At 39.5% G+C, this 23,812-nt stretch overlaps 1 protein-coding gene across 8 annotated transcripts in view; it reads left to right on the plus strand.

Moving 5' to 3' along the window:
* The window catches only part of LOC144930554 (uncharacterized), a 157,960-nt gene that overhangs the window by 115,673 nt on the left and 18,475 nt on the right, over positions 1–23,812 (plus strand). For 4 of the 8 annotated variants that reach the window (XR_013635781.1, XR_013635779.1, XR_013635782.1 and 1 more), the window contains 3 exons: positions 3,616–3,734; positions 14,952–15,013; positions 21,967–21,987. Coding sequence is in view for 1 of the 8 variants with exons in the window: in XM_078852795.1 (XP_078708921.1) it covers positions 3,616–3,734; positions 14,952–15,013; positions 21,967–21,987 (202 nt within the window). In the remaining 7 variants the exon portion in view is untranslated. Of the gene's footprint in view, positions 1–3,615; positions 3,735–14,951; positions 15,014–21,802; positions 21,988–23,812 lie in introns of all 8 variants that reach the window. The other 4 variants (XR_013635780.1, XR_013635785.1, XR_013635783.1 and 1 more) reach the window with 4 other exon arrangements.

Raw genomic sequence — 23,812 nt, forward strand, 5'->3', positions numbered from 1 at the left:
AACAATTGGGTGATTTCTCAAAGCACAGTTGCCAACTCTCATGATTTTGTCATGAGTCTCATGAAAATTACTGTTTTTCTTAAAGCCCCAGTTCCTGGAGTCAAGTGGATGTGTGATGATTTCAGCCTTCATTCTTAAAGAAAAAGTACTTTCTGACTCTTGAGGCTGTGGAGAAAGCTTCAAAATGTGACCCCAGTGCACCCTAAAGTCTCAGAAAGAAGACGGCAAATAAAAAGAACAAAAAACCCTATTATTTTTACATAATCTCAAGCTTTTAAAGCCCATCACATGATTTTTGGTGAGTCTGATATGTGATTTAGGAACATTTGGGGTTGGCAATACTGTCGAAGTTCCAGCATTGTATTTATCTCCCAGAATCTCCTGAGCTCCTTCTTATGGCTCTTCATTAAAAAGAATGGACTAAGACATCACCAAGCACTGTAGGTTATTTTAAAGTGTTAGTGAGGTGCTCAGCTACTAGAGTGAAGAGTGTCATTTACAAAAGCCTGTAAACAACTAAACAAATCCCAATATAACTTTCACTGCCAAGAAGTTTATTGTGATGCTCAGCCTGTTTTCCATTTCTTGATTCCTAGTTATGTCCTCTTTCTCCACTGTAGATAATTCCTCTTCCTTTCTGAAGTTTATTAGTACATTGTTGTTATGTCCTCTTGAGTTGTCACTTACCTATACTATATATATTTAGCTCTTTTAAACATTCCTTATAAGTCAATCACTTCTATCCCCAGATAATTTTTGTTGCTCCTCTCTCAACAACACTGTAAAATGTCAGTTTCTGTCTGGTACTGTGGTTCACAGAACAGAACACACTGTTCCAAGTGCAGTCACACACAAGCCATAGTGAGAGGAGCTATTACTTCCCTGCTCTGTGATGTGATGCCTCCGCATATCTCTCTGTCTATTTTTAGCTCATCAATTGCCATGGTACTTAGGCACCAAACACAAGAATTCCAAGGCTCAGCCTTGCCAGCTCCACCTTCATTGAAGTTGTATTCCACTGGTGTTCTTCAGGACAGGAAGATAATTCTCCAGCCATTGGGCTATTGCCTCTCTTGGGCTGTTCAAAAAGTTTTGTCCTGCAGTTTTCAAGGAGGCACAATACAAAATCATCTCAGTCTTCTGCCATCAGGATTTCTATCTCCAGGCTCCTTTCACTGAAAATGCCTTGCATCCAGCTCTAAGGAGCTTTGTCCTGGGTACTGTCAGTGATATCATCCTTCTTGGTCAGCATTGTGGAATGGTGCAGAAGGAGAGGTGATCAGACTTTAACCCACTGAAACTTCAAAGATGAGGATGAGAGGTGATATTCTCAGACCCAGGATGGAGCATTGTACAGGGACTCTAAAAGGATTCTCCCAGTGTGGAGTTTGAGAAAGATGGCTGCAGGGTGTTGTCTGAGGACCCCTCACAAGTGCTGGCATGGGGGGCATGCCAGAGGTGAGAGGCACATTGGGTGTGTGGCCACAGCTAGTGGCATTGTAGAGATTCTGGGCAGTGCTGCCTCCAATAGCAGGCTGGGAATAGGCTGCCCCAGGACTGTCTAAATTATGTCAGAGGCCATGCTGGTCCTGGATCAGCCTAGAATTTGGAGGGCACAAATGTGGCTTAAAGCCAACTTTGCCCACCCTCCCCTGGGCTGTGAGTTCTGGAGTACACCTCTTGGATCCAGAACCAGGCTTTAAATTGGAACAGTGACCTTGAATGGTGAGGTCAGTGTAGTGCAGTGAATGCTGTTTTCATGTGGTCTTGCCTAACTGATCCATTTAGGAGATAAACTGCTGAGTGTTGCATCAGCTGCAGCTCTTACAAAGCCAGTACCAACACAATTTTCATGTTTTGCAAAATAGTGGTGAGAAGTAGACTAATTCAGCACAAAAATGAATAAATTAATAAATAAAATTAAAAACCCTAAAAATGATGTCTGGTTAGGGAAACACTATGAAATTGCACAAAAAATTATATTTGGTGATATTACTACACATTGGCAATATTGCCGGATTTTGTAAAATTCACCATGTGGGATTCTCCAGTCTTCCAGATTCACTTTGCACCAATATCAAGCTTAGACCAATGGCAGATGTTAGAATGGGCCCCCTTATGCTCTAATTTCTGCTGGGGTCAGGTAAGCCAGGACCTAGGGAGGTGGTAGAATCTCCTTCCTTGGAGGTTTTTAAGGTCAGGCTTGACAAAGCCCTGGCTGGGATGATTTAACTGGGAATTGGTCCTGCTTCGAACAGGGGGTTGGACTAGATGACCTTCAGGGGTCCCTTCCAACCCTGATATTCTATGATTCTATGATTCTATGACTGTTCCCAGGAGCCTCCACCGTCCAGTGAAGATTTGGGACAGAGTCTTCACCTTTCTCCTCCGTGTGAAAAGTTTGTCAAGAGCAAATTGTCAGTAACATTAAGAGCTGTATTAATATTTTCTAAACGTACTCCTACTGCTGCTAAAAGGGCTGTTTTACAAAGCAGAGGGAGTTAGCAGGTGTCTCCTCTACATCAGCAATAGCAGCAGCAGTTAGTAGTAGTACAATACCTGACTTTAGAAGGCCCCATCTATTCTAAAAATATAATCATGTCAGGGGACCAAGTTACAATATGTTTGTCCCTTGACCGAAACACAACATGATTCTATTTTGTAGTCTTGATGTGCCCTTAACTACATTCCACAGCAAGACTTAAAGGTTAAGGTTACTATCTGTACTGTACAATGGAACTGTGTGGTCACTGGATCCCCTGACACGGCTGCATTTGTAGTATATAAGAGTCTTATATATGCTAGATGCCATAAATCTCTGTCTCTCTCCCCGCTCCCCTTCCCCAACCCCCACCAGTCACAGGCAAACTCATATATGCATGCTTGCTGCCCGCAGGGTATCTCCAGAGAACTGTGCTTCTCCATTTACTGTAATAGGAAGTACTTTGATTTAATGACAGGGTCATTGTCTGTCAAAATCAGGAGATCAGAAGATTCACAGTTAACTAGTAACAACAAGTAATCAAAATGCTTTATAGCGCAATTTGAATGACCCAGGTCCTCCATCTCATTAGGCACTGATAAAGAAAACATTTTTTATTGTACCATCCATAAATTTAGTTGCTATTTTGATGTTTTTTTAGGTTCCTTCATCTCATGATGCTTAACTCCGTGCAAATACACAAAGTGTTGCCAATTTTATCAAAGAATAGCTGGAAATCTGGAAAGAACAAGAAGCGTGACCTTGTTCAATGGCTGTCAATATTTTAATAGATACCTTTCAGTCCTTCCCTACTTCCATGCAGAGTAATGACTGTAAGGCAAGGAGCAGAGAGAGAAAGGTGGGAGTTACACTACAAATGATAAACCTCTAGTGATCTGAACTCTGTTAGTATGATCATGTTATAGAAATAAATGCTAATTGAAGCCTTACTGTTTTACATCAGTGTAGTTTTTGTACATCATAGTTTGATGTATTTTAAAGAGTGCATTTAAGAAGGAAAGGTACTGTAGAGAGAGAGTATTAGAAACCAAAAGTCTATTTAATGATTAAGGTTCTGTTATGGGGCATATGCACTTCAGTATATCTGTGTCTCCTTTGGCATCTATTTTTAGGACCTACAGTATGAATTATCATCTTCATGCTGACAACACCACATCAAGACCGTGTCTGCACCATCAGCTGATCCGGATAGGACGTTATAGTTCTGCCATCATGCCCCTGAAATGCAAAGGTAGATGTCACAGAATTTTTCAAAAATGAATGTTGAAATGTTGAAAATTGGTTCCCCTAATTTATTAAAATCTGTTCTGGACTTTAAAGGAGGTTTTTTTTCCTTCCTGGGCACTAATCAGATCATCCCTTCCAAAGTTAATTTCTTTAATGTTAAATGATGTACAAAGCATGTGTGGAAAATAGCTTGTCACCTTAGGCCCCTGGTGTTTCATAACGTGGTAGTAGAAATTGCTGCTGAGGAACATGCATGGCCCAACAGCAGCGAAGGGGCTGATCGTTTGTTTGTTCCTGCTCTTTTTAAATATCTACCTAAGAAATAATAGTGGACTGGGACCATTTTTAATCTAACCAGATGGAAAACTGGTGCTGCATGCTTTTGTGACTTTCTAGAACATTTAACTCTGCCTGCCTCTTTCCATAATAAGTTTCTATAGCACCATCAAACGTTGCAGAATCCCCTTACATGGATACTTCCCACGTCCAGGGCTGATTTAACTCAACACAGTACTCCTATGCAGTCCTCAAGAAAGCAAAAAGCAAGGCAACTCTTGCAGTTCTGCAATGGCAAATGAAATGATTGTGGAGTAAAAACCAAGAAGCACCTGAGCATGCACACCCGAAACAACTGAGTCTGTGAAAATACAGCCCTATAGGGTGCTGACTTTAATTGTTATGTGGCACTTAAAAATCTTGGTGATAAGTATGTTAGAAAAACCTTGAATAAATAGGTAGATGGAGGACAAAATACTTAGGGCCTGATCGAAAGCCTAGACTTCAATTAAAGTTAAGTATGTGCTTAAGTACTTTATGAATGGAGTCTTAGAGCTGTATCCATTGCAGGGCAGTACTGTGGAAAAGTGAAATGAGAAGTTAGGAGCATCTAAAAAATCCAGGAAAAATGCTGGAACTTAGTTTCTGCCAGGGAAACAGTACTACCTCTCAGCTCTCCTGACTTCTTGCTCTCTTTGATTGCTGCTTTCCCTGAGGTGTACCATCAACTGGATTTTCACCTTGGCAGTCCATTTTATCGTGTTGTTTGGTGGCCACACTTAGCAGCAGCAGTACATGCTCATATCCCTAGCTTCTTGGCTATGTTTCAGATTTTAATGTTGCTCAGGGTTTGGGGGTTATGTTTTTAAGGAAGTTAATTAAACTAGCCTCTTTTTAATTATTTTTTTAAATAACCATATGACAAGCTGCAACAAGACAAGAAATCCTTCCTGCTTCCTTTAGTGCCCTTTCTCTGCTATAATACTAGAACAGGTAGGGTAGCCCCATCATCTGTACAATGAATCACAAGAGAGGGCCAGCGAATGGTGACCAAGCACCTGTTCCTGCATGCTGTGGGCATGGACAGACCCTGGGGCCTACTCAGAACCCGACTGACCTCAGTGAGGCCCCAGGCACCTTCAGATACTCATCCACACACAACTTGCAAGATCAGTGTTCAAGTCAAATACTTTGGAGGCACTTTTAAAAGGCCCGGGCTATTTTATGAACATTAACAATAGTTGTAGCTAGGTAAACTAAGAAAAAAAGATAATCAAATCTCATACTTCAGGGCAGCTCAAAGAGGTATCCCACTCCTCTTTGTTCCCAAACACCCACCCATGCACCCACACCCACACACACACATACACACACTTCACATAGGATATTAAAGAATTACACACACACACACACTTCATAGAAGATATTAAAGAATTGGAATGGTGCATTATATATTTTTCATCCTCCTCCAAAGAACGAAGTATTGGCCACCTCTTATGTAGCACTTTTCATCTATATATCTCAAAGTGCTTTACAAAGGAGATCAGTATAAGTATCTCAATTTTACAGATGAGGAAATTAAGGCACAGAGAGGCCACTAGGCCACTGAGAGAGAAGGAGCCAGAATGCTGGCCTCCTGAGGTGTGCTCAAGTACTTTAACCACTGGACCACACTTAATAGAGATCTGGGTTTCCAGGAAAAGAATATTCAGTTTTAGGTCTGAAAAAAATTGGCCATCCAGCTTCAACTTTGCAAACTATTCATTTAAAGTGATCCACAGAATATCAGATCCCTCTCTTGATTTCTTTTTGATTAACCATTTTTTATTATTTTTCTTAGGTCAATAAAACATAGAACAAATACACCATGTATAATGAACATGTTGATTTAAGTTATAAAATTAGCATGGAATGTTATATGAATAAAATAATTAGTTAGTAGTATGGTATGTGCCTTACTATTAGTAGTAAACTTGCTATCAGTCCTAATGTAATATATTTTCATCAGAAGCTGTGACAGTTCCCCAAAAGCAATGATAGCTACTGACATATGGGGTACCATTTGAGCTTTTGAGGACCTCAAAGGCCCAATGCTGCAAAGCACTTAAGCCTGTGCTTAACTTTAAGCATGTGAATAATCCTATTAAAACCAATGGACTACTCACATGTTTAAGTGCTTTGCTTCACTGGGGCCACGGACTGTTGTTAATGTCCACTGTGGAAAAAAAGCAGGCACAACCACATGATCAAACTATGGGTCAAATTAAGACCCAGATTAAGACCCAATACATAATCTTTTGGATACAGAGGAAGAAGAAGGAAAGGGGAAGGATTGTGTGTGTGAAATCCTGGCCCTGTTGAAATCAATGGGAGTAGTGCCATTGACATCAATGGAGTCAGAACTTCACCCAGTTTATCATAGGATCATAGAATCACAGAAGATCAGGGTTGGAAGAGACCTTAGGAGGTCATCTAGTCCAACCCCCTGCTTAAAGCAGGACCAACCCCAACTAAATCATCCCAGCCAGGGCTTTGTCTAAAACTAGGGCCAAAGTCAAAGATAGCTTCTTGAATATATGTGAAAAGAAACTTTCAGCATAGCAACAGTCTATAACTGAGACCAGTGAGCCACTCAGAACTGGGGTGGGATCGTCTGGGGTTTCCATTTTTGGAATGACTCTTCTGGCAATTAGTAAATCACTAAGCATAGGCCTCCCTTGCCATTTAGGTAATTTAATAATATTAAATGTTTCTAAAATAAGAAGTGGGTTATAAAGTATATCATTTAACTTAAGAGTAATTTGTTCAGTTGCTTAAATTGCCCCAAAGGATTTTATCATGGTACAGTCCTACAGCATAGATATAGCAATAGCGTACCCATAACCCCTGAGTCTTTAATTCTAGAAGATGCCATAATAGCCTCTCATCTTAATTTTTCCCATTTCTAGCTAATGGCTTTATTTTCTCCATATGTACTTGGCAAGTCTTTGTAATATGTAGATTCTGGAGTTCACTTTTATCATCTCTGTAAGTATTACTTGAAGGTGTGTTGCTAGAGAGTCACAAATAGGAATATCTTGTCCTTAAGTAAGGCCCTTCACAATTAAGTTTCTCCTTACCTATCCTTTCTATTAGTTTATCACAGTGTTGATCCCCACTGTCACTCTGCCAATGATACCCGCCTCAATCGCCCATTTGCCTACTGCTTTTGTAAGTACCTCTGCTCCTTCCAGCTTGCTGCCCCATGTGCATGGGATAAACTCCTTATTAAAATCCTTAAAGCCACTATCGTTGTCTTCCCCTTCCTGGGCTATATCTCCTGAGATGCACAGCACAAAGTCTACCCCCTGGCTGAGGCCTCTACATGCTACTCTAATACTACTTGATTAATAATTAGTGGCTTTCCTCCCAAGGTTTCAAACTTATTCCTAAATTATAATAAAGCTATTTTGAGTCTTCACCCAGATATACTATTCCAGGATTTGCTCTTCTCAGATGTCATCAACTAAGCTGCATCTGGGATAGGAGACCTCCAGGTGTTGTTACAAGTTGGTGAGTCCATAGGTGGTTTGCTCCTCTTTTGAGTCAGTAGTGACTAGGTCAGGGGTAGGCAACCTATGGCACGCATCCCGAAGGTGGCACACGAGCTGATTTTCAGTGGCATTCACATTGCCTGGGTCCTGGCCACCAGACTGGGGGGTTCTGCATTTTAATTTAATTTTAAATGAAGTTTCTTAAACATTTTAAAAACCTTATTTACTTTACATACAACAATAGTTTATTTATATATTATGGACTTATAGAAAGAGCCCTTCTAAATACATTAAAATGTATTACTGGCATGCAAAACCTTAAATTAGAGTGACTAAATGAAGACTTGGCACACCACTTCTGAAAGATTGCTGACCCCTGGACTAGGTGGTACAGGCTGCCACAGTGCTGGACATGCCCCCTTTCAGGTGAAAAGTAATACTAAGACCCTGATCACTAATGGAATTAAAAATACTATGGCACTATACATATGATTAGGTTAATCTTCATATCCTGGCTAAACTTCCCAGGTAACTGGACTTAATCTACCTAAAATATTCCCTTCGTAGTTCCAATTGGAAGCTTTTCCCTCCTAAAGATAGTAGTGGTACAAGCTCAGAAGGACTGACACCCTCTACCATAAAGATGGCTGCCTATCAGCCATGACTACGTTGTCCTTGTATATACTTTGGAAGTGGGACCCTTTGACAGAAAAGTGATAAATACACATGGGGTGAATTTCTGGCCCCGCTGAAATCAGTGAGAGTTTTGCCATTGATGGGGCCAGGATTTCACCCATGCGGTATTATTACAAGTTGTTCACATTGTATCTGTCATTAAAACATAACAGAATTTAAGATTACAGTATTTTGTGTTTAACTTTTTATGTTTCAGTGCTAATGTTCATCTCATATTGGTAGTGAAGCACCCTGGGAAATATTACCTGAAATGAAAAAATAGAGGTATATGTATTTTTTTAAATAAACTACTGGCTACATATGCTATACCTAAGGAGATAACTGTAGGAGGTTAACCCACGCTGTTCTGCTTCCTCCTCTGTGATCCTGAAGGATGGCCCTCCAAGAGGATGCAGTCTCTCTTTATACTTTTCTCCACCATGTATTCCACCACAACTGCAATAGCTGCATGTTTTAGAGCTACCTACAATACTTCAAACCCTGGGTGTGCCCAAGGAATTAAATAGCATTGCTGGGATTTTAAAATACTCTGACAAACTACCAGCAGGCAATTAAAATATTCCATTTCCTCCAAGAACCTACTACTTTTGTGCAATGTGATGCAAAGTAAACCAAATGTTTATTTTGTTGAAAAGCAAAGCTTTCCAGGTTAACATAACAATCGGTAGAGCTATCACAAAATTCCTAGTTCCAGGAAACATTTTTCCTTTTGCAACACCAACTATCACTATCGTCCCCTTCTATCTGTCCATTTCTTCTCTTCTCCATTCTTTCCCAACTGTATGTTCCTTTATGTTTGTTATCCTCATTTTTCCTCTTCTCTCCATCCCTATCCTTTCCAGATTAAGATTTTTATATTTTTAAGTGTAAGTGTGAGAAGACTAAGGGAAACAACAAGCAATATGTAACACAGTAGACACATGCCCCACAAATATACACATATATCTCATATGTGCAGGGGATATCATGTGATAAATTGAGGAGTCACACTAAATGTATCCTGTTGGAGTCAATGAGACTCAGGATCTCTGAAAATCAGGTCAGTTACACTCTGAATCACCAAAGTACCTAAACTAATGACTAACTTAAAACATATGAATAGTCCTATTGACTTCAGTGCTAGAAATTAAGCCCATGTTTAAGTGCTCTACTTTATTGAGTAGGGGTTGCTTTAAGCATGTACTTAAAGTTAAACATGTGCTTACGTGCTATGCTGAGTCAATAGAATTTTAGATACCTAGGCACCCAAGTTTCAGAATTTTAAGCCCCATTTCAGTAGTTCACTATCATCAGCATTTTAAAATTAATTGAATATACCACTTTTTCACCAGATCAAAACCAGTAGTTTTGGATATGCAGACTTTTAATTCAGTATTGCTAAGTGCAAGCATTCAGAAATCATGAGAAAAGGAAAGAAAGGAAAATCAGGATGGGAAGTAAATATTACATGTTTGTGGGGCTTTTAAAATTAGTTTTGTTGTTGTTGTTTTGCCTTCTAGTGTTTGAGCTCTCAGGGTTCATGTTTTAAGGCTTTTCTCTACAACTCCGAGGGCTACACCCCTTACTTTATTTTAATGAAAGGTGAGACTCGTATATAGCACATGACTTCAGGAGCTGAGGCTTTAAGACAAACACCAAATACCATTAGACTCATGATAAAATCATGAGTTGGCAACACTCATTAACATATATTAATCTCTGAATATAATTGCAACTCTACATTATTCTTATTCATGTCCCATTCCATTGATGAGTTTGGATCATTTTATATTTGTACTATTAAGCTTATGGTACAGTTTTGACTAGCTCTGTAATCAGATAGTTTTTATTTTGGAATATATTTCTTTGAGACTAGGCTTCTCTAAAAAGTATCTAACATCAGTTATTTTTTCAACATTTACATTATATGATATGGATTTACCAATATTGGTTCCAATTTATAAAATATGAATAGTTCATTTTATCTATAATATAATTTTATTATAAATATTTGTCACTTCATAACTAATTAGTCACAATTTAACTCATTTCACATTTTAATATAGATGATATTATCATGTGACATCTTGTGGTTACAAATTCCTAGTAACATGATTTTATGTTAAGCTGAAATTTATCATTTCAGAGTCTCTTTTTTCAACGTTATTTACAAAACAATTTTACTTTCATAGAGTTTTTACTGGAGACAATATACTTGAGTTTTCTGTATATTAATTGTATTAATTACTGTGTATGCAATAATTATTTTTCTCTATAGAATCTTAAAAATCAAATGTAGTATTAACACAGATTTATATAACAATTAGCTTAGAATTCCTGCTAAAAAAACATTTATTTGAAGAGTCAGTGCTTGCCTTTCAAGTTCCTTTTCATTCATGTAGATTTTAATTTCCTAATAATGCTCTTTTCCTTAAATTCTCTCTTCTTTTATCCATTGAACTGTAACTTATTATAAGTAATTTTAGCTTTTTATTATGATTATTAGAAACATCCCTTCCATCTACAGCCCAAGAGCAGTTACTTATTCCATAAACTCACTGACAAGTTTGTGGTTTCAAAGCTAGTTTTCTGATCTTCTGGTCCCCCATGATTTATTTTGGGGAAATATGCTAAAACTGCTCCTTTTCATTTCTGTTTTTAACTTAAACTTTAAATATTCTATCTGTACATCTTATGGGCTTGTTTCTCATCACACATTCTGTTGTAAATCCATAGGGACATCTATGATGCTACACCAGCATAATACTGATTTGAGAGGAGAATCAGGTCTAATATTTCTAAATAATCTTTAACACATTAGATGGTTATATTGACAGTTTATTTTTACTCCATCAGTGTTCTGCATTCTATAAGTATTTACAAACAGGTCAGAGGTGGTAGAAGCTCCCTTTGAATTGGGGGGTGGGGTGGGAGAGCAGGAAATGTATGAACCATGGGGAGCACGGAGAGCTAGGGGCAGAGGGGGGAAGGAAGGGTGTTTAGGGAAGTCAGGGTGGGTGCTATGCATGGGAGCGAGGGAGTTAGGGCAGACATCAGGATGGGTTCTCTGCATAGGGAGTGGGGAACAGTCAGGATGTCAGGGATAGGATGGTGAGCAGGATGGGCTCTGTACTGGGAGCGACGGGAATTACTGAGACTTGGCCGAGGGCACCTGGCTCCAGGCTGGGAAAAGTCTCTCACATGACAGGGAGTTGCTGACAGTCCCCGAGTTCCTACCTGCTCCCTGGCCCAATCCTGGGTGCCAGGGTGACCTCCACAGCCGCTCTGGGTCCCGCTCTCACCTCCATCTCCAGCAGCCACAGAGCCCCTCCTAAGTAAGTGAAACACTTAAGAATGACCCGGGGGGGTGAAGGGGTGGCACAGATGAGCTCTGACAAAATTTCCACTGAAGGAGTGGTAGCCCCTCCCCCAGCCTGGTCCCACCACCCTTGAAACAGGAATTAATTAATGTCTGCTTAATATTAATATAGTCCACACTTTATGGGCTGCTTCCATCTACTCCCCCCACTTCTCATTTCAACTGCTCCTTAAGATTCAGGGCTGGATTCTCCCTTGGGTGGTAATCAGCATAGAACTCCATCAAAGTCAGTTTCCACCCAGCAGAGAATCTGACCCTCAGTTCTCCACAAAGATCACAAATATTGATCCATGTGAGTCAAATGATCTCTGCCTCTCAACACTTTATGAAGGGAACTGAAAATAACATTTAAAAAAAAAAGAAATTCTAAATTAATGCCATCTCCTGGGTCTTCCTGTGCACTTTCTTGTCTCAGTGTCTACCTTAGACTGTAAGGCAAGGACTGCCTTTATTTGTGACTTCTGCAGTGCCGAATATATCAGCAGCATTTAACAGATAATGAGAAGCATCGGGAATAATAATCATATACTTAAAAATAGGATAAAATTTGTGACATTTTCTGTTGTTTTTATTGGGGGAGAGGGGTGGTGTTAACATATTTGGAGTCCTGCAGTTTCACTCTGAGCTAAAGTACGGTTGTCAGCATCCCTTCCTAGGGGCAATGAGGGATCTCTTACCCAGCTCACTAAATAGCCAAGGGACACATCAGGACTAGAAGAATTTCTGCTCCAAATACACTACTGGAAGTGGAGGTTGGCATATTCTGCTTGCCTAGAACACTTTTTAGAACAGAGGAGAAAGGGGCCAGATGAACAGTCTGGTTGGAGAGGCTACCCAGTGTCTCTCAGTGACTTAGGAAGGTAGCAGAGGTGTCCCTGTGGCCCCAAGAACAGAATGGGGGGAGAGATGAAGAAGAACCTCAAGGATATCAAAGGTAAAATATGCATGGAGGGAGGGGAGTGGCTAGGGACTTGGAGAGCTATGAAAGCATGCCCTTGGAGCTTTAGGTTCAACTCCCATGTGAAGGATCCAATACCTCTCCTACAGACTGCACATCAATTTTAATTTCTTTAGCTGATTTCCAGTTTTATAGAATTAACTTTTTCCCAATTAGACTAGCCCTTAAAATAAAATGCCCTTGATCTTTGCTAATATTTGTAATAGAATCCAAATCCCCAAGGATAAAGATAGTAGGATTCAGAGGCAAGTCAGTGCTCATTTTTGTATTTACTTTTCTATTACTTTTCATCAGAATTAAAACACGTCTGGGCCCTGATTCACCCCTGGAAGCCCACATGAACGATTCACAGGAGTCACCAGACCCCATGCTGAGAAGGCCACAACCTCTGTTCTACCAGGGGGCCTTAGAAGGGGAAATTCTGGATACAGAAGACATATGAACAGGGTCTGATTCACCACATCCCCACCACAAAGGCTCCTATCGAGCTTCAACCCTGAATTAAAACTGCTCTCCCACAAATAAACACAGAGAAGGGATGATGCAGTAGAAACTTGTTAGTGAACTTGGACATTTCCACCATATCTCCTGAATTATTTTCCTCAAAATTTACCTTGTCAAATCCTCCATCCTGCACAACAGCACACATTCCACAATTTTATTCTATTCAGGTTCTTATAATACGATCATCACTGAATCTGGGCACCTTCCAGTAGTGGATGAGGTACTGAGACTAACAGCTGTCATGTATTATTTGTTTTCTCATTCTCTCCCCAGTGGGATAAGTATGTGCAGTGGAGTGTCTTGTTTTGGTAGGGTTTGGCTTTTCAGTGTTTTTTTTTAAAGGTGTAATGGCTATTCTGTGAAGTTGTAATGGTTCACAAATTATGCTGGGAGCTGGGCAGGCACCTGATGAGGAGCAGAATTAGGGAGATAGAAAGATGGTTTAAGTTACCTTTGCCTCTACCCCATTTCCAGCACCCAGGATAGAAAAGCATGTCTTTCCATACCTTCTACAGAACTCCTCAGATAAAGGCACCTACCATGCTCAAGCTGTCCCTAAAAAGTTTTCAACTGCTTTTATTACTAGGGGTTACTCTTTACTAGAGTGGAAAAGGGTATTTTTGGGAATGTGTTAGGTAGCACATTCTAAGTGACACATCTTAAATTTCTAATGTAGAAAAGGCAAGTTGTACTTAAGATGGGGGCTGGCTGGTCAAGTCGAAGCCTCTAATCCAAACAAATCCTAGGTGGCTGGAGTCTTTTAACATTTTTTTTACCTCTGAATGTCTCTGCCTTTTGTAGTTCCTAACAATGTATAAAATTGAACGGTCTGATTGTACAACCCCCTTCATTACAATGCTGCTGAGCTGGAACTGAAGGGTGCTCAGTGGAGCTCCAGATGTTAAGGTGTCCTTATGCTACTTTTATACTCCCACAATACTTGGGCAGTTTTATAGCCAGGCCATTCCTTCAACAAACCAGAGCAGCCTTAAGGTTGCTCTAATTTGCACTGGTTGCATACAGTCCCAAAGGGCTGACCTGACAACTAGGAATCACAATATGTAGAGAAGCCCTATCATACTATCTTTTCCCTAGCCATGTCCTCCTTTGCTGGCAGCCAAGCGAAGGGCTGATATGGGAACCACTTTGGTGAGTCTCTGCCACCCAGGGATTCCCCTCTACAAGGTGTTCCTCACTAGCCAAATTAGCTTGTTTTAGGGCAGATTTACATCACTGGACCAGTCTAAAAATGCCCTATTGCAGGGGAAGACTGGGGCCTAACTGTCCACAGTTTGTTAATCTGGAAACCTTCCACTCAGTTGATGTGGAGGGAAAGAACTGCTAATTAATGGCTAATTAATGGCTAATTAATGGCAACATGTGCAACTCCCTTCACATAATCATCCTGATTCTTCACAGCCAAAAGTGTGGAGTATTGTGTGTATAAAGTGAAAGTTAAAAAGTAATGTGCAGGACAGGGGGTGAATGGGAATTAGATAAAGCTCATCTGAGTGGCCTGCAAGCACAAACCCATTCTCCAGCCATGTCTTATTTATTTTATCCCCTTGTAAGTAAGAAAACAGACCATATGGATAATAATGCTTAGGATTCAACCCTATTGCACCCGCACATAGCCTCCACTTGGGCTGAAGTGTAACCACTTTACACAAGCTGCTGTGTACAATGCAAGGATCCTTGCAAGCAAGATGAAGCCTAATATGGAAATATGATCTGTTGCTTCCCTGTCATTGCTGAGACCACTAGCAATAATCCTCTGCCCTTTCACATTTGTGTAGCGGTCATATTCACTGGGGATCTGGCTTAATGAGTGGTACTTAGTATGTACATAGGCTTTCTGTCATTCCCTCCTCCCTATCTCCCATTCTGATTTTTCAGGCACCAACATCCAGTGCATCGAAGTAGATTTCACAAAATGTTGCACACACAGCAAGAAAAAGGTAATGATCTGTGTTGGTTTGTGAGAGCATTCACATTTCAAATACATTTATAATTCTAATAAATTAAAGGAGTGTTAAACCATAACAAAAGTAAAATAAAATGAAAGGCTAAAACTGCAAACAAATAAAACTGTCATTAGGCATAACCTAAGCAGGCTGTACAAGTTAAATGCAGTTACACATATTGGCCAATAAACAATGAAGTATCGTCAAGTACTTTAACTAAAAGGGTTTCCATGCATGTGCAATGCACTGAAGTCACAGCAAAATCCCTGATGCTTTGTGTATAATAGAAAGCTCTTGGACAGCACAGTGCCAGAAAATTAGTATTTGTTGCTTTTTGAATTAGCTTGATGAGGCACGTCCCCCATAACAGCGCATTCAATGGCTGTTTTGACCAGTGACCTAAAAATGCACTTGCACCAATTTATGTGAAAATTTCCACGGTCCATAAATCTGGTATTTTGCCATGGAAATGCAGGATCAGGTTCTCTGTCCCACTGAGGTTCTTTTGTGCTTCTCTGGTGTAATAAAGCCTTAAGACCATCTTGATTGGCCACTTGAGGCTTTTCAATGCCCTGGGGAATCCTCAGTGGGCTTAGCACCAGTATATTAGCTCCTTTGCCATCCCAAGTAATGGCTGGGGAAAAGTGGGTGTGGCCAGATTGTCTTTGCTGCTGGAATGGCACCTTGAGACTATGGACCGGCACTGTTATATAAAATGGCCTTCTGAGATTATGTGAGTTGTTCAACTTCACAAAGAAAATCTGTGGCAGGGCTGGAACAGACCTCCTGAATCCCAGTCCAGTGCCTTAACCTCAAAGTCATTTTTCCTCTCCAATAACATTATAATATTATTAACAATTATTCTCTACTCCTTTTAATATACCCCAGCATTTCACAAGGGTTTTTAAGTGCTGCTGAGAATTGAGCAGATGTCTTCATTGTTGGTTTCGGTTGTCTTTGTGTTTTCCCCCTCACCAGTCTTTTATGTCACATCTGCATGACAAGAAAATACTCAATAATTTACCTAAAGAGTGGGAATAAAGTTTGTTTCTCCTCTCCCTATGGACCATGGCTCAAACTCTTAAAAGTGACTTGTTTTATCCTGGACAACCCTACTACCTGCCTACTCTCTTCCCTGCTTACACAAGGGTTTAACGCATCTTCCTTTGTCCCTTTGGGCTATGTTTATCTGGGTTGGCCACAGGAGTTACTGTGTGGGAAAAATCTTGCTGCTTACAATTGAAAATTGTTCAAAAAGGAAAAAAATCTTTCCTTACAGTCTGAATAACTGTGCAGTGTATAAAGGAGTCCTGTGGGGAGACAGTGATTCAACAGCCACAGTTCCCGGGGCACTGTAGGGGACAATGAGAAGTGGATCCAGGGGGTATCCTCAGAAGCAAAAGCCGGCACAGCACTGTACAGACAGCCCCATTAAAGCAGAACTCTACTGCATTCTGGAGCTGCACACCTTCTGTGTGGGTTCCCTTAATCCTACCCTCCCCACATATTGGAACTATACTTGTTCCATTGCATCTGGGGAGCTCAGTGCATCTGGAGGAGAAGGCAGGATTTGTCCTTAAATAGAAAAGCTCACATATTAGGGGTAAAACATCCCTCATAGACTATTAGTAGACTAGTCAGTAAGGGCTCTTTATGCAGTATAGTGAAATTCTCCCCATTGCAGAGGGCTAGCACAAGAATGGTGTACCATTTAAAGCCTTCTTAAGTCTCCAAAATAGGGATTAACTGCTGCATAGGCTTCCTGCTGGCCCACTGCACAAGGGTGAATATCACCCTATGAGAACAAGAATCTGTGAACTTTTCCAAACTATTGCTTAACCAGTTAGGGTAGCAATTAAATATTCCAAATGCATGTAACTGATCTCTTGGTTTGTCAGCCTTCATGTTGCCAATTTTGTAACATATGTCTGTGGGTCCAATTGACCTTCAAGCTAGAGTCTGAATATCCTAGGCTGTATGTCACCTTTTCTAGAGCTTTATCTCCTGTTAGAAAGAGAAATATAATTATTAGCACATTGTTCTGCTCAGCTGACATAGGATCTGATATTTCAGAAATGCTTTTGAGATGCCTAAATTGATTTGATAGTGTGAACTGAAAGATGCAGCATCTTTAAAGCATTAGTAATTAAAAGGAATAAGAGGTGCAGTTTGATCAGCGTGATGCTATAGCTGAAAATAAAACACCTTAAGATGATGAAGCTAATAGCTAATGAAAGAAATGATGGCACATAAGATGTACACTGAATGATTGGCCAACTCTCACCCTGACAGAGACAATTTAATTACATTTCATTATGATAGCATCACCACTTGCAAGACTGTAGGGGTCTGTCAGTTTCCATTTTAAAACATGATTTTTGAGGTTTAAAATGTTGGCCCATTCCAAATCTCAACAGGCTCAGACCTGACATATCATATAAAATGCCAGCTAAGTGAAATCTTTTTTTCTAGCTGAAGATATTGTAATCCTTAGAGCCATTATTAAACTTCAAAGAAAATGCAGTATTACCAACCCCAAACATCCAAAAAATAGTCAGCTCTCCAAAAATTGTGAGATGATCTTAAAAATCATGAGATTTCTAAGACTAATACATCTGGAGTTCTTTTTATTTGCCATCTTGATTTGTGAGCCTTTTGTGTCCACTCACTACATTTTCAGGCTTTTCCCACAACCACGAGGCTAAGAACATTACATGTTTTTCTTCTTTTAGTGCAAGCTGAGATTCTCAGCTCCAAGTTCTCGGGTTTTAAGAAAAATAGTAAATGTGGTGAGACTCGTGATAAAATTCACAGTTGGCAACATGCAACTTTCAAACTGTTTCAGATACTTTATTGCCAACTTCCAGGCTGAATAGTAATCAATAATTATTATAATGTTAGCTTCCAGGAAGGTGCATAAAAGTAATGCTATTCACTGGACTGGGAGACACTCTCATAACATTTCCAAAAGGGGAAAGCAAGAGACCACAGTCCCTTGAAAGAATTAGAGTACACATGCTCACTGAGAAGTACATGCAAAATAACTGGTAAAACAATAGTAAGAGTCTGACAAGCTGAGATTAGAGTCTGGACTGGCAGCCAGGATTCTTAGGCTCTATTCCTCCCTACATAACTTACTTCTTGTGTGATATTGAGCAAGTCTTTTAACCTCCTAGTCTAGCTACTTGAACAAAGATATGACAATACTTGCCTGCCTCACAGGAGTGCTGTGAGGGTTAATTGGTTCACTAATGTTTGTAAAGCACTTTAAGAACCTTGGATGAAAATGACATATGCTGTTAGTGGAATTCACCCATGGTGCAGTGGTCCAGTGCAAGACCCTTTGCATTCTGAAGGGGCACCCTGGGCACAGCGGATAAGCAGGTATACCTGAGCACTGAATCAAGGGTGTCATTCTGGCTCCACATAGGCTAACACGCAAAGGGGACAGGCATATGGAGGATCTCTGGATTCAAATTTATGTAGTTCCAGTTGCTCAAAATCCCTTGCAAATGGAGCAGGGAGACTGAATGATATTCCAGCCCATACGCTGAAATTCCATAGGCTGGAATAGAGGCTGCAGGAGAACAGCCCCACACCTGGCCCAGTTTTCATTTCCCCACCTTCTCTGAAGCGTACCCAAATGTAGCCCAAGTACTCCGGCTTGCCTTATGCGGGTGTATGGTATTATTACAAAGGCAAGGAAACTAAGTTAAAGGCTACTGCATTGTATGAAGTCTTCCCTCTGGGACTCTGGAAGCAATTGTTGATTTTGCATAGCTACCACAAGAACAGCAAGATTTGGAAAGAATATATGAGTTAAGGATGATGGAGCAACCACAGCATTGACTGTACTTCTTTACAGTATATTTTGTGGATATCAGCCCATAATGTGGTGCTAACTGGGAGCGGGGACTTGTATGAGCTCCCATCTATTTTAATCTCAGTTTTAAGGTTTCATGTAGTTATTGAAAATACTGCAATATGAAATGCAATGAGATAATTGTTCTTTTTATGTTCATTGCTAAAGGTTAGGGCTTCATGTTTCTCACTTAGAGTTGGTTGGAAAATTTCCATTAAAATGAAATTTCAAGAAAAAACAGCAAAAAATATTTTAGCAAAGATTTCAGTGAACATTTCCTGCCATTTTCTGACCAGCTCTTGTGTCCCTGAAATATGAATTTTATTTTCCCTTGAATAGTTTTAAAAATGATCGTCTTCTACTGAATTCCTACCACTTGGACATTTTAGTCCTTTACGCAATGATACAAGTTATTATTGAAGCATAAATTCCAATAAGCATTTGGATCTTTTATTTTGTTCTAATCCACATTCTACAGCTTTTTTCATTTCATAACTCACGTTTACCTCAATCAGTTCTTTAGGAGCGGTATGTGTTGCAGAAGATAACTAACTAAACAGCTCAAAATCGTCTAGAAAATCATAAGAAAATAAAACACCATAGCAACGATATCTACCTTAAAGCTTGACCACCAATTCTTTATGTACATGCAGCTGTTGCTACAGCTGTTAATAATGATGGACTTAATAATGACATGTAAATAATTGATATTATGGTTACAGTTACCTGGGTCACATAAGGAAAGCAAGACAAAGCAAAAACTTCAGTATTTCTAACAAGAACAAGACATAAATTTTTTGTCCTGCTCAGGTTTTCTTTTCTGATGTTCCTAATGTTTTACACATTCATACTGCAAATCTTATGTGACTGTCAGTATCTACAGGTAACATATATCTAGGCTTTTGAAAAATTCAAGGTCCGTTATATAATGACTATATCAACACACCTAAAGCTATGAGTTGTAAAAAAAGAAACTAAATATGATCTGAGTCAATATAGAGCAAATTACTGACAAATCTGTCTCCAATATAGTGTCCACGCTGTTGTTTTATTATTGACTGAATGTTTTTTATTTTCCAGCACAAAGTAATAATAGTGGAATAGCCACCACCTCGTTACCCAGTGTTGGTAACAATGCAGTGAGAACATGAAATTTGCCATCTCAAAATAATACTCTTTTCATGGAATGCTCCCTAAAGCAGTACATCCGGGGGGGCTAAAAATGAATATGCTTAAGATGATGACAGTGGTACTAAGCTTTCATGCCTGTCTATCTGTCTGCCTTCTATCTGACCCTAAATTAGGCCTCAGAAGGTATAGTTTTTAATACAGATACTGGGTACAATGTACCTTCTCACAATTAGTAGAAAGTGCTGTTTTGTAATTAAAGGATGAAGTGGGGCGTGATGAACATATGGAAAAGGAGACCCTTAATAAGCGATGGAGCCTTCAAAAGAAATTGCTAATTAGTATGCATCTGATGTGTACTATCCCAATTTTAAGACTTTGCCTTGAATAAATTGCTATGTTGGGTGTTCGAAGGAGTGGTGAGATTAGCATTTACAAAGGGGGCAATTTTCTGTCTTCTTGACTCTGTTAAATGGAGGAAATAACTTCCAAGACTGAAGCAGTAGTTAGCCCATCAATCATTCTCACAGCTGGAAACTGGGGATCCCAAATGCTGAGATGAGTTAATCCGTCAGTTAATAAGTTCATAGTGGCACCATATGGCGCTGGGCCACTCCACACTGGGACAAGGACAGAACTGTTTACACAGGCATGCTGCTTTCTCAGGTACCTCCCTGCTGACAGAACCCTTTGTTCTGAAGGATCAATTTACTTTGCACAGTAAATTGACTGAATTGATCAGTTCAGAGCATATAATTGTTGGCTAATCCTGTGGAATCATGTCCTATCCATATGGAAGGGACAAAGGGTGCTGACAGTGGTCTAGTTTCTTGCTCCATCTCTGAGGCTATTTTCTCTGGACATGATGGACACTGATTAAACCTGCCAGTAGGTGGATACACAGCCTGTATTGACTTTAATTGACAGAGGTAATAGGAGGCCCAGCTTCCTCCAGCAAGGCAGTTTTATGTGTCTTTATTCTACTGCTATCATTACTTCTCTTAGGACAAAAAAACACATAAAGGTCGATCCCATCAATTTAAATGCTGGATCACTTAACTCATATACCTGTCTTAATCATAAAGGGGCATGCTTTTACAAATCTCCAAATCAAACTAGTCAATCCATAGCTTCTTGTTTTAAAGTAAGACACTACAAAAACCACATTAAAGTACTTAAGCCTACAAAACCGAGGAAATTTAATATTAAGACAGAAATGTGGCATATGTCCAATAGTTAGGCATCTTACTCAGGTGGTTAAACCTACACCCAGTTTTATCTAGGTATTGCAGAACATATCACTTTTCAGCTTTAATTCTAAACTTCTTCACTTCTGTAAGTCCCCCTGAAACCCTTCTTTTCAATACAGGATGTGTACATGCAGGATGTAACTCACTTTGATTTGGGTTTCATTATTTTCCTTAGTACCAGATAAAAGCAATGTGCAAGTGTAAAAGACATACAATTCAATTATATTATCATCTCTTGAGTCAGTAGTTTCTTTTCCATGACAGTGTGTCTAGAATTATTTCAGTTAAGGTTTTGATAGAAAATGGTACCGTGCATGAGAAAATGCCATTTACTTGCCAAAAATGTTTAAATAATTACTTCAAAATACCAAAAGTAAGTTGTTTGGAAACGGCAATGGTCCTTTAAATACAACATTGTTGTAGTGCTGTGTCCTTCATCAACATTACAAATCGTATTTGTTAGGATATTTTGCCTTTTCTATGGACCTAGGTACTTGTCATTGTGTAATCTGAGCATCTTCTCTCGATTATTCCTCATTACAGACCTGATTTAACACTCATTGAAGTCAATGGATTGTCTTCAATGGATGCTGGATCCGGCCCTATAAAGGAACATTTCCTAGGGGGGAAATTTAACCAGTTTGAACAAACATGGGTGAATGTTCAGGGACAAATAATAATTCACTCAACTTTGGCTCATCTTTCAGACGTTGGAATATAATTATGTAGTAAGTATTATTTTAATTATTTTGCATGCCTTTTTGATATGTACCCTGTGCTCAATATATAGAAATATAAGATCTCCCTCAATTTTTTATGTTATTCAAGAAACTTTAAAGGTTTAAACATCTCTGTCCAAATGTAAACAGCCTCAGTAAATGGCTAAAAGCTGCTTTTTATGCAGCCACAATATTAATTCTTTTGCTTGCATCAGCAACTTATCTCCTCAAATGCAGATGTTCTTCTTTTTTAACTCAGCAGAGGTTTAACTTCCAGCTCATTAACATTTTCACAAATTCCCAGCACTCTACACATTCTGGAACTGCAGATCCAAAATGGTTTTGTCTCTATATCTGGGTTTCGTTTTGTCCTCTTCCCCCAGAGACTGTGATCATAAGATTTAATGAAATATGACAAAGTCTGATGCAGAAAAGGAAAGAAAAAATGTGAGGAGTTTTCTTAATGTGCTCTCTGACTCCTAAAAAAATGAATAAAAAAATGGAGGATCTGGAATTTTTAGCTGCACAATACTAACTTCAGATACCATGACCAGAGGTGGAATATGGAAGAGGATACTTTGAAAGAAAAGATCCCATTTGGCTGGGCCCTTAGGATTCAGTTGTAATTTGCTTTAATTCCCTTCCACCAGTTACTAGCAGACCATACAGTATTAATGGGAAATTCCGGATAACAAATTCAGCCCCCTCAGCAGAGATGTACTGGAGGGAAATCTTATGGGCTTTTAGTAGCTTTTCATCAAAATTCTCCCAACAAATTGAAGGGAAAATTTAGTTCACCTCCTCTAAGTGTGCAGCTAAATCCCCAATGTCAGAGATGGATCACCCTTAGAGCTCATAAAAATACTTCTCAGAAGCAATTTAGAATGAATCAGAGTGTGCCAAATGGCAGGTATCTTCAAAAAACCAGGGGAGGTACAGTACTCTCGGCTCCCAATTCAAATTTTACAGGTAACAGACTGTCCTACTGACATGTTGCAGTATTTCCCAAAATGGGAAGTGGGCTCCCTTTCAAATCCAGACGACTTCACTTTGTTAAGTGGCAGCTCCTTCTTTGTTTTAGTTAGAAAGAGCTTTTGTGTAAGCCAGAAATAAACGAAGACATCTCTCGGTCCCACATTGTTCCTCTCTGCAAAATATATTTCAGATTTGTAAGAACCCTAAAAAACTGGCATTTGGTATTTTCATGCCTACATGTGCATGCATTGTTATATTTGATCATAAGAAAGGGTATGTCTGGATTTGCTGTTTTACATCTGATGCCAGCCAGTGCCATGCCTGCCACTGCCACCTTCTAGTGTTGCATTTTCTTTGCTATCACATATCCCACAGCACCACTGTTTGGCATCACCAAGATATGGGAGAAATATAGACCTCTGAGAGCTTGATTTTTGCAAGATGAGTGCAGCTGATTAATTCACCATACATGTTTGAAACTTCTAAATAAATTTGAGCAACTAGATAATACTGTGTATTCAGGTAGTATTACCTCCATGAAAGGAGTTTAATGAGCAGATGAGTATGTTTTAGTTTAGACCTACCATAAAGGTCTCTTGGAAGAATTCCCATTTCAAAGATAAACTGAATATTCTTAGGCTCTAATTTATATGTTTACATTTTAAATGTGCTTAAATCTATTCCTGTTCAAAGTTTAAAGTTAAGCACGTATTTAAGTGCTTTGCTGAGTCAGACCCTTAGAGCTCTATTCTGCGTGGTACTGAACAATCAGGCTTTGATGCCTCAAAGCACTTAAGGACATAGTTAAATTTAATCAGGAGCTTAAGTCTCATCGTGGTTACTCTTCTTGCTTGTTCTT

The sequence above is a fragment of the Lepidochelys kempii genome, chromosome 5 (genome assembly GCF_965140285.1).
Source record: "Lepidochelys kempii isolate rLepKem1 chromosome 5, rLepKem1.hap1, whole genome shotgun sequence".
Classification (NCBI taxonomy): domain Eukaryota; kingdom Metazoa; phylum Chordata; order Testudines; family Cheloniidae; genus Lepidochelys; species Lepidochelys kempii.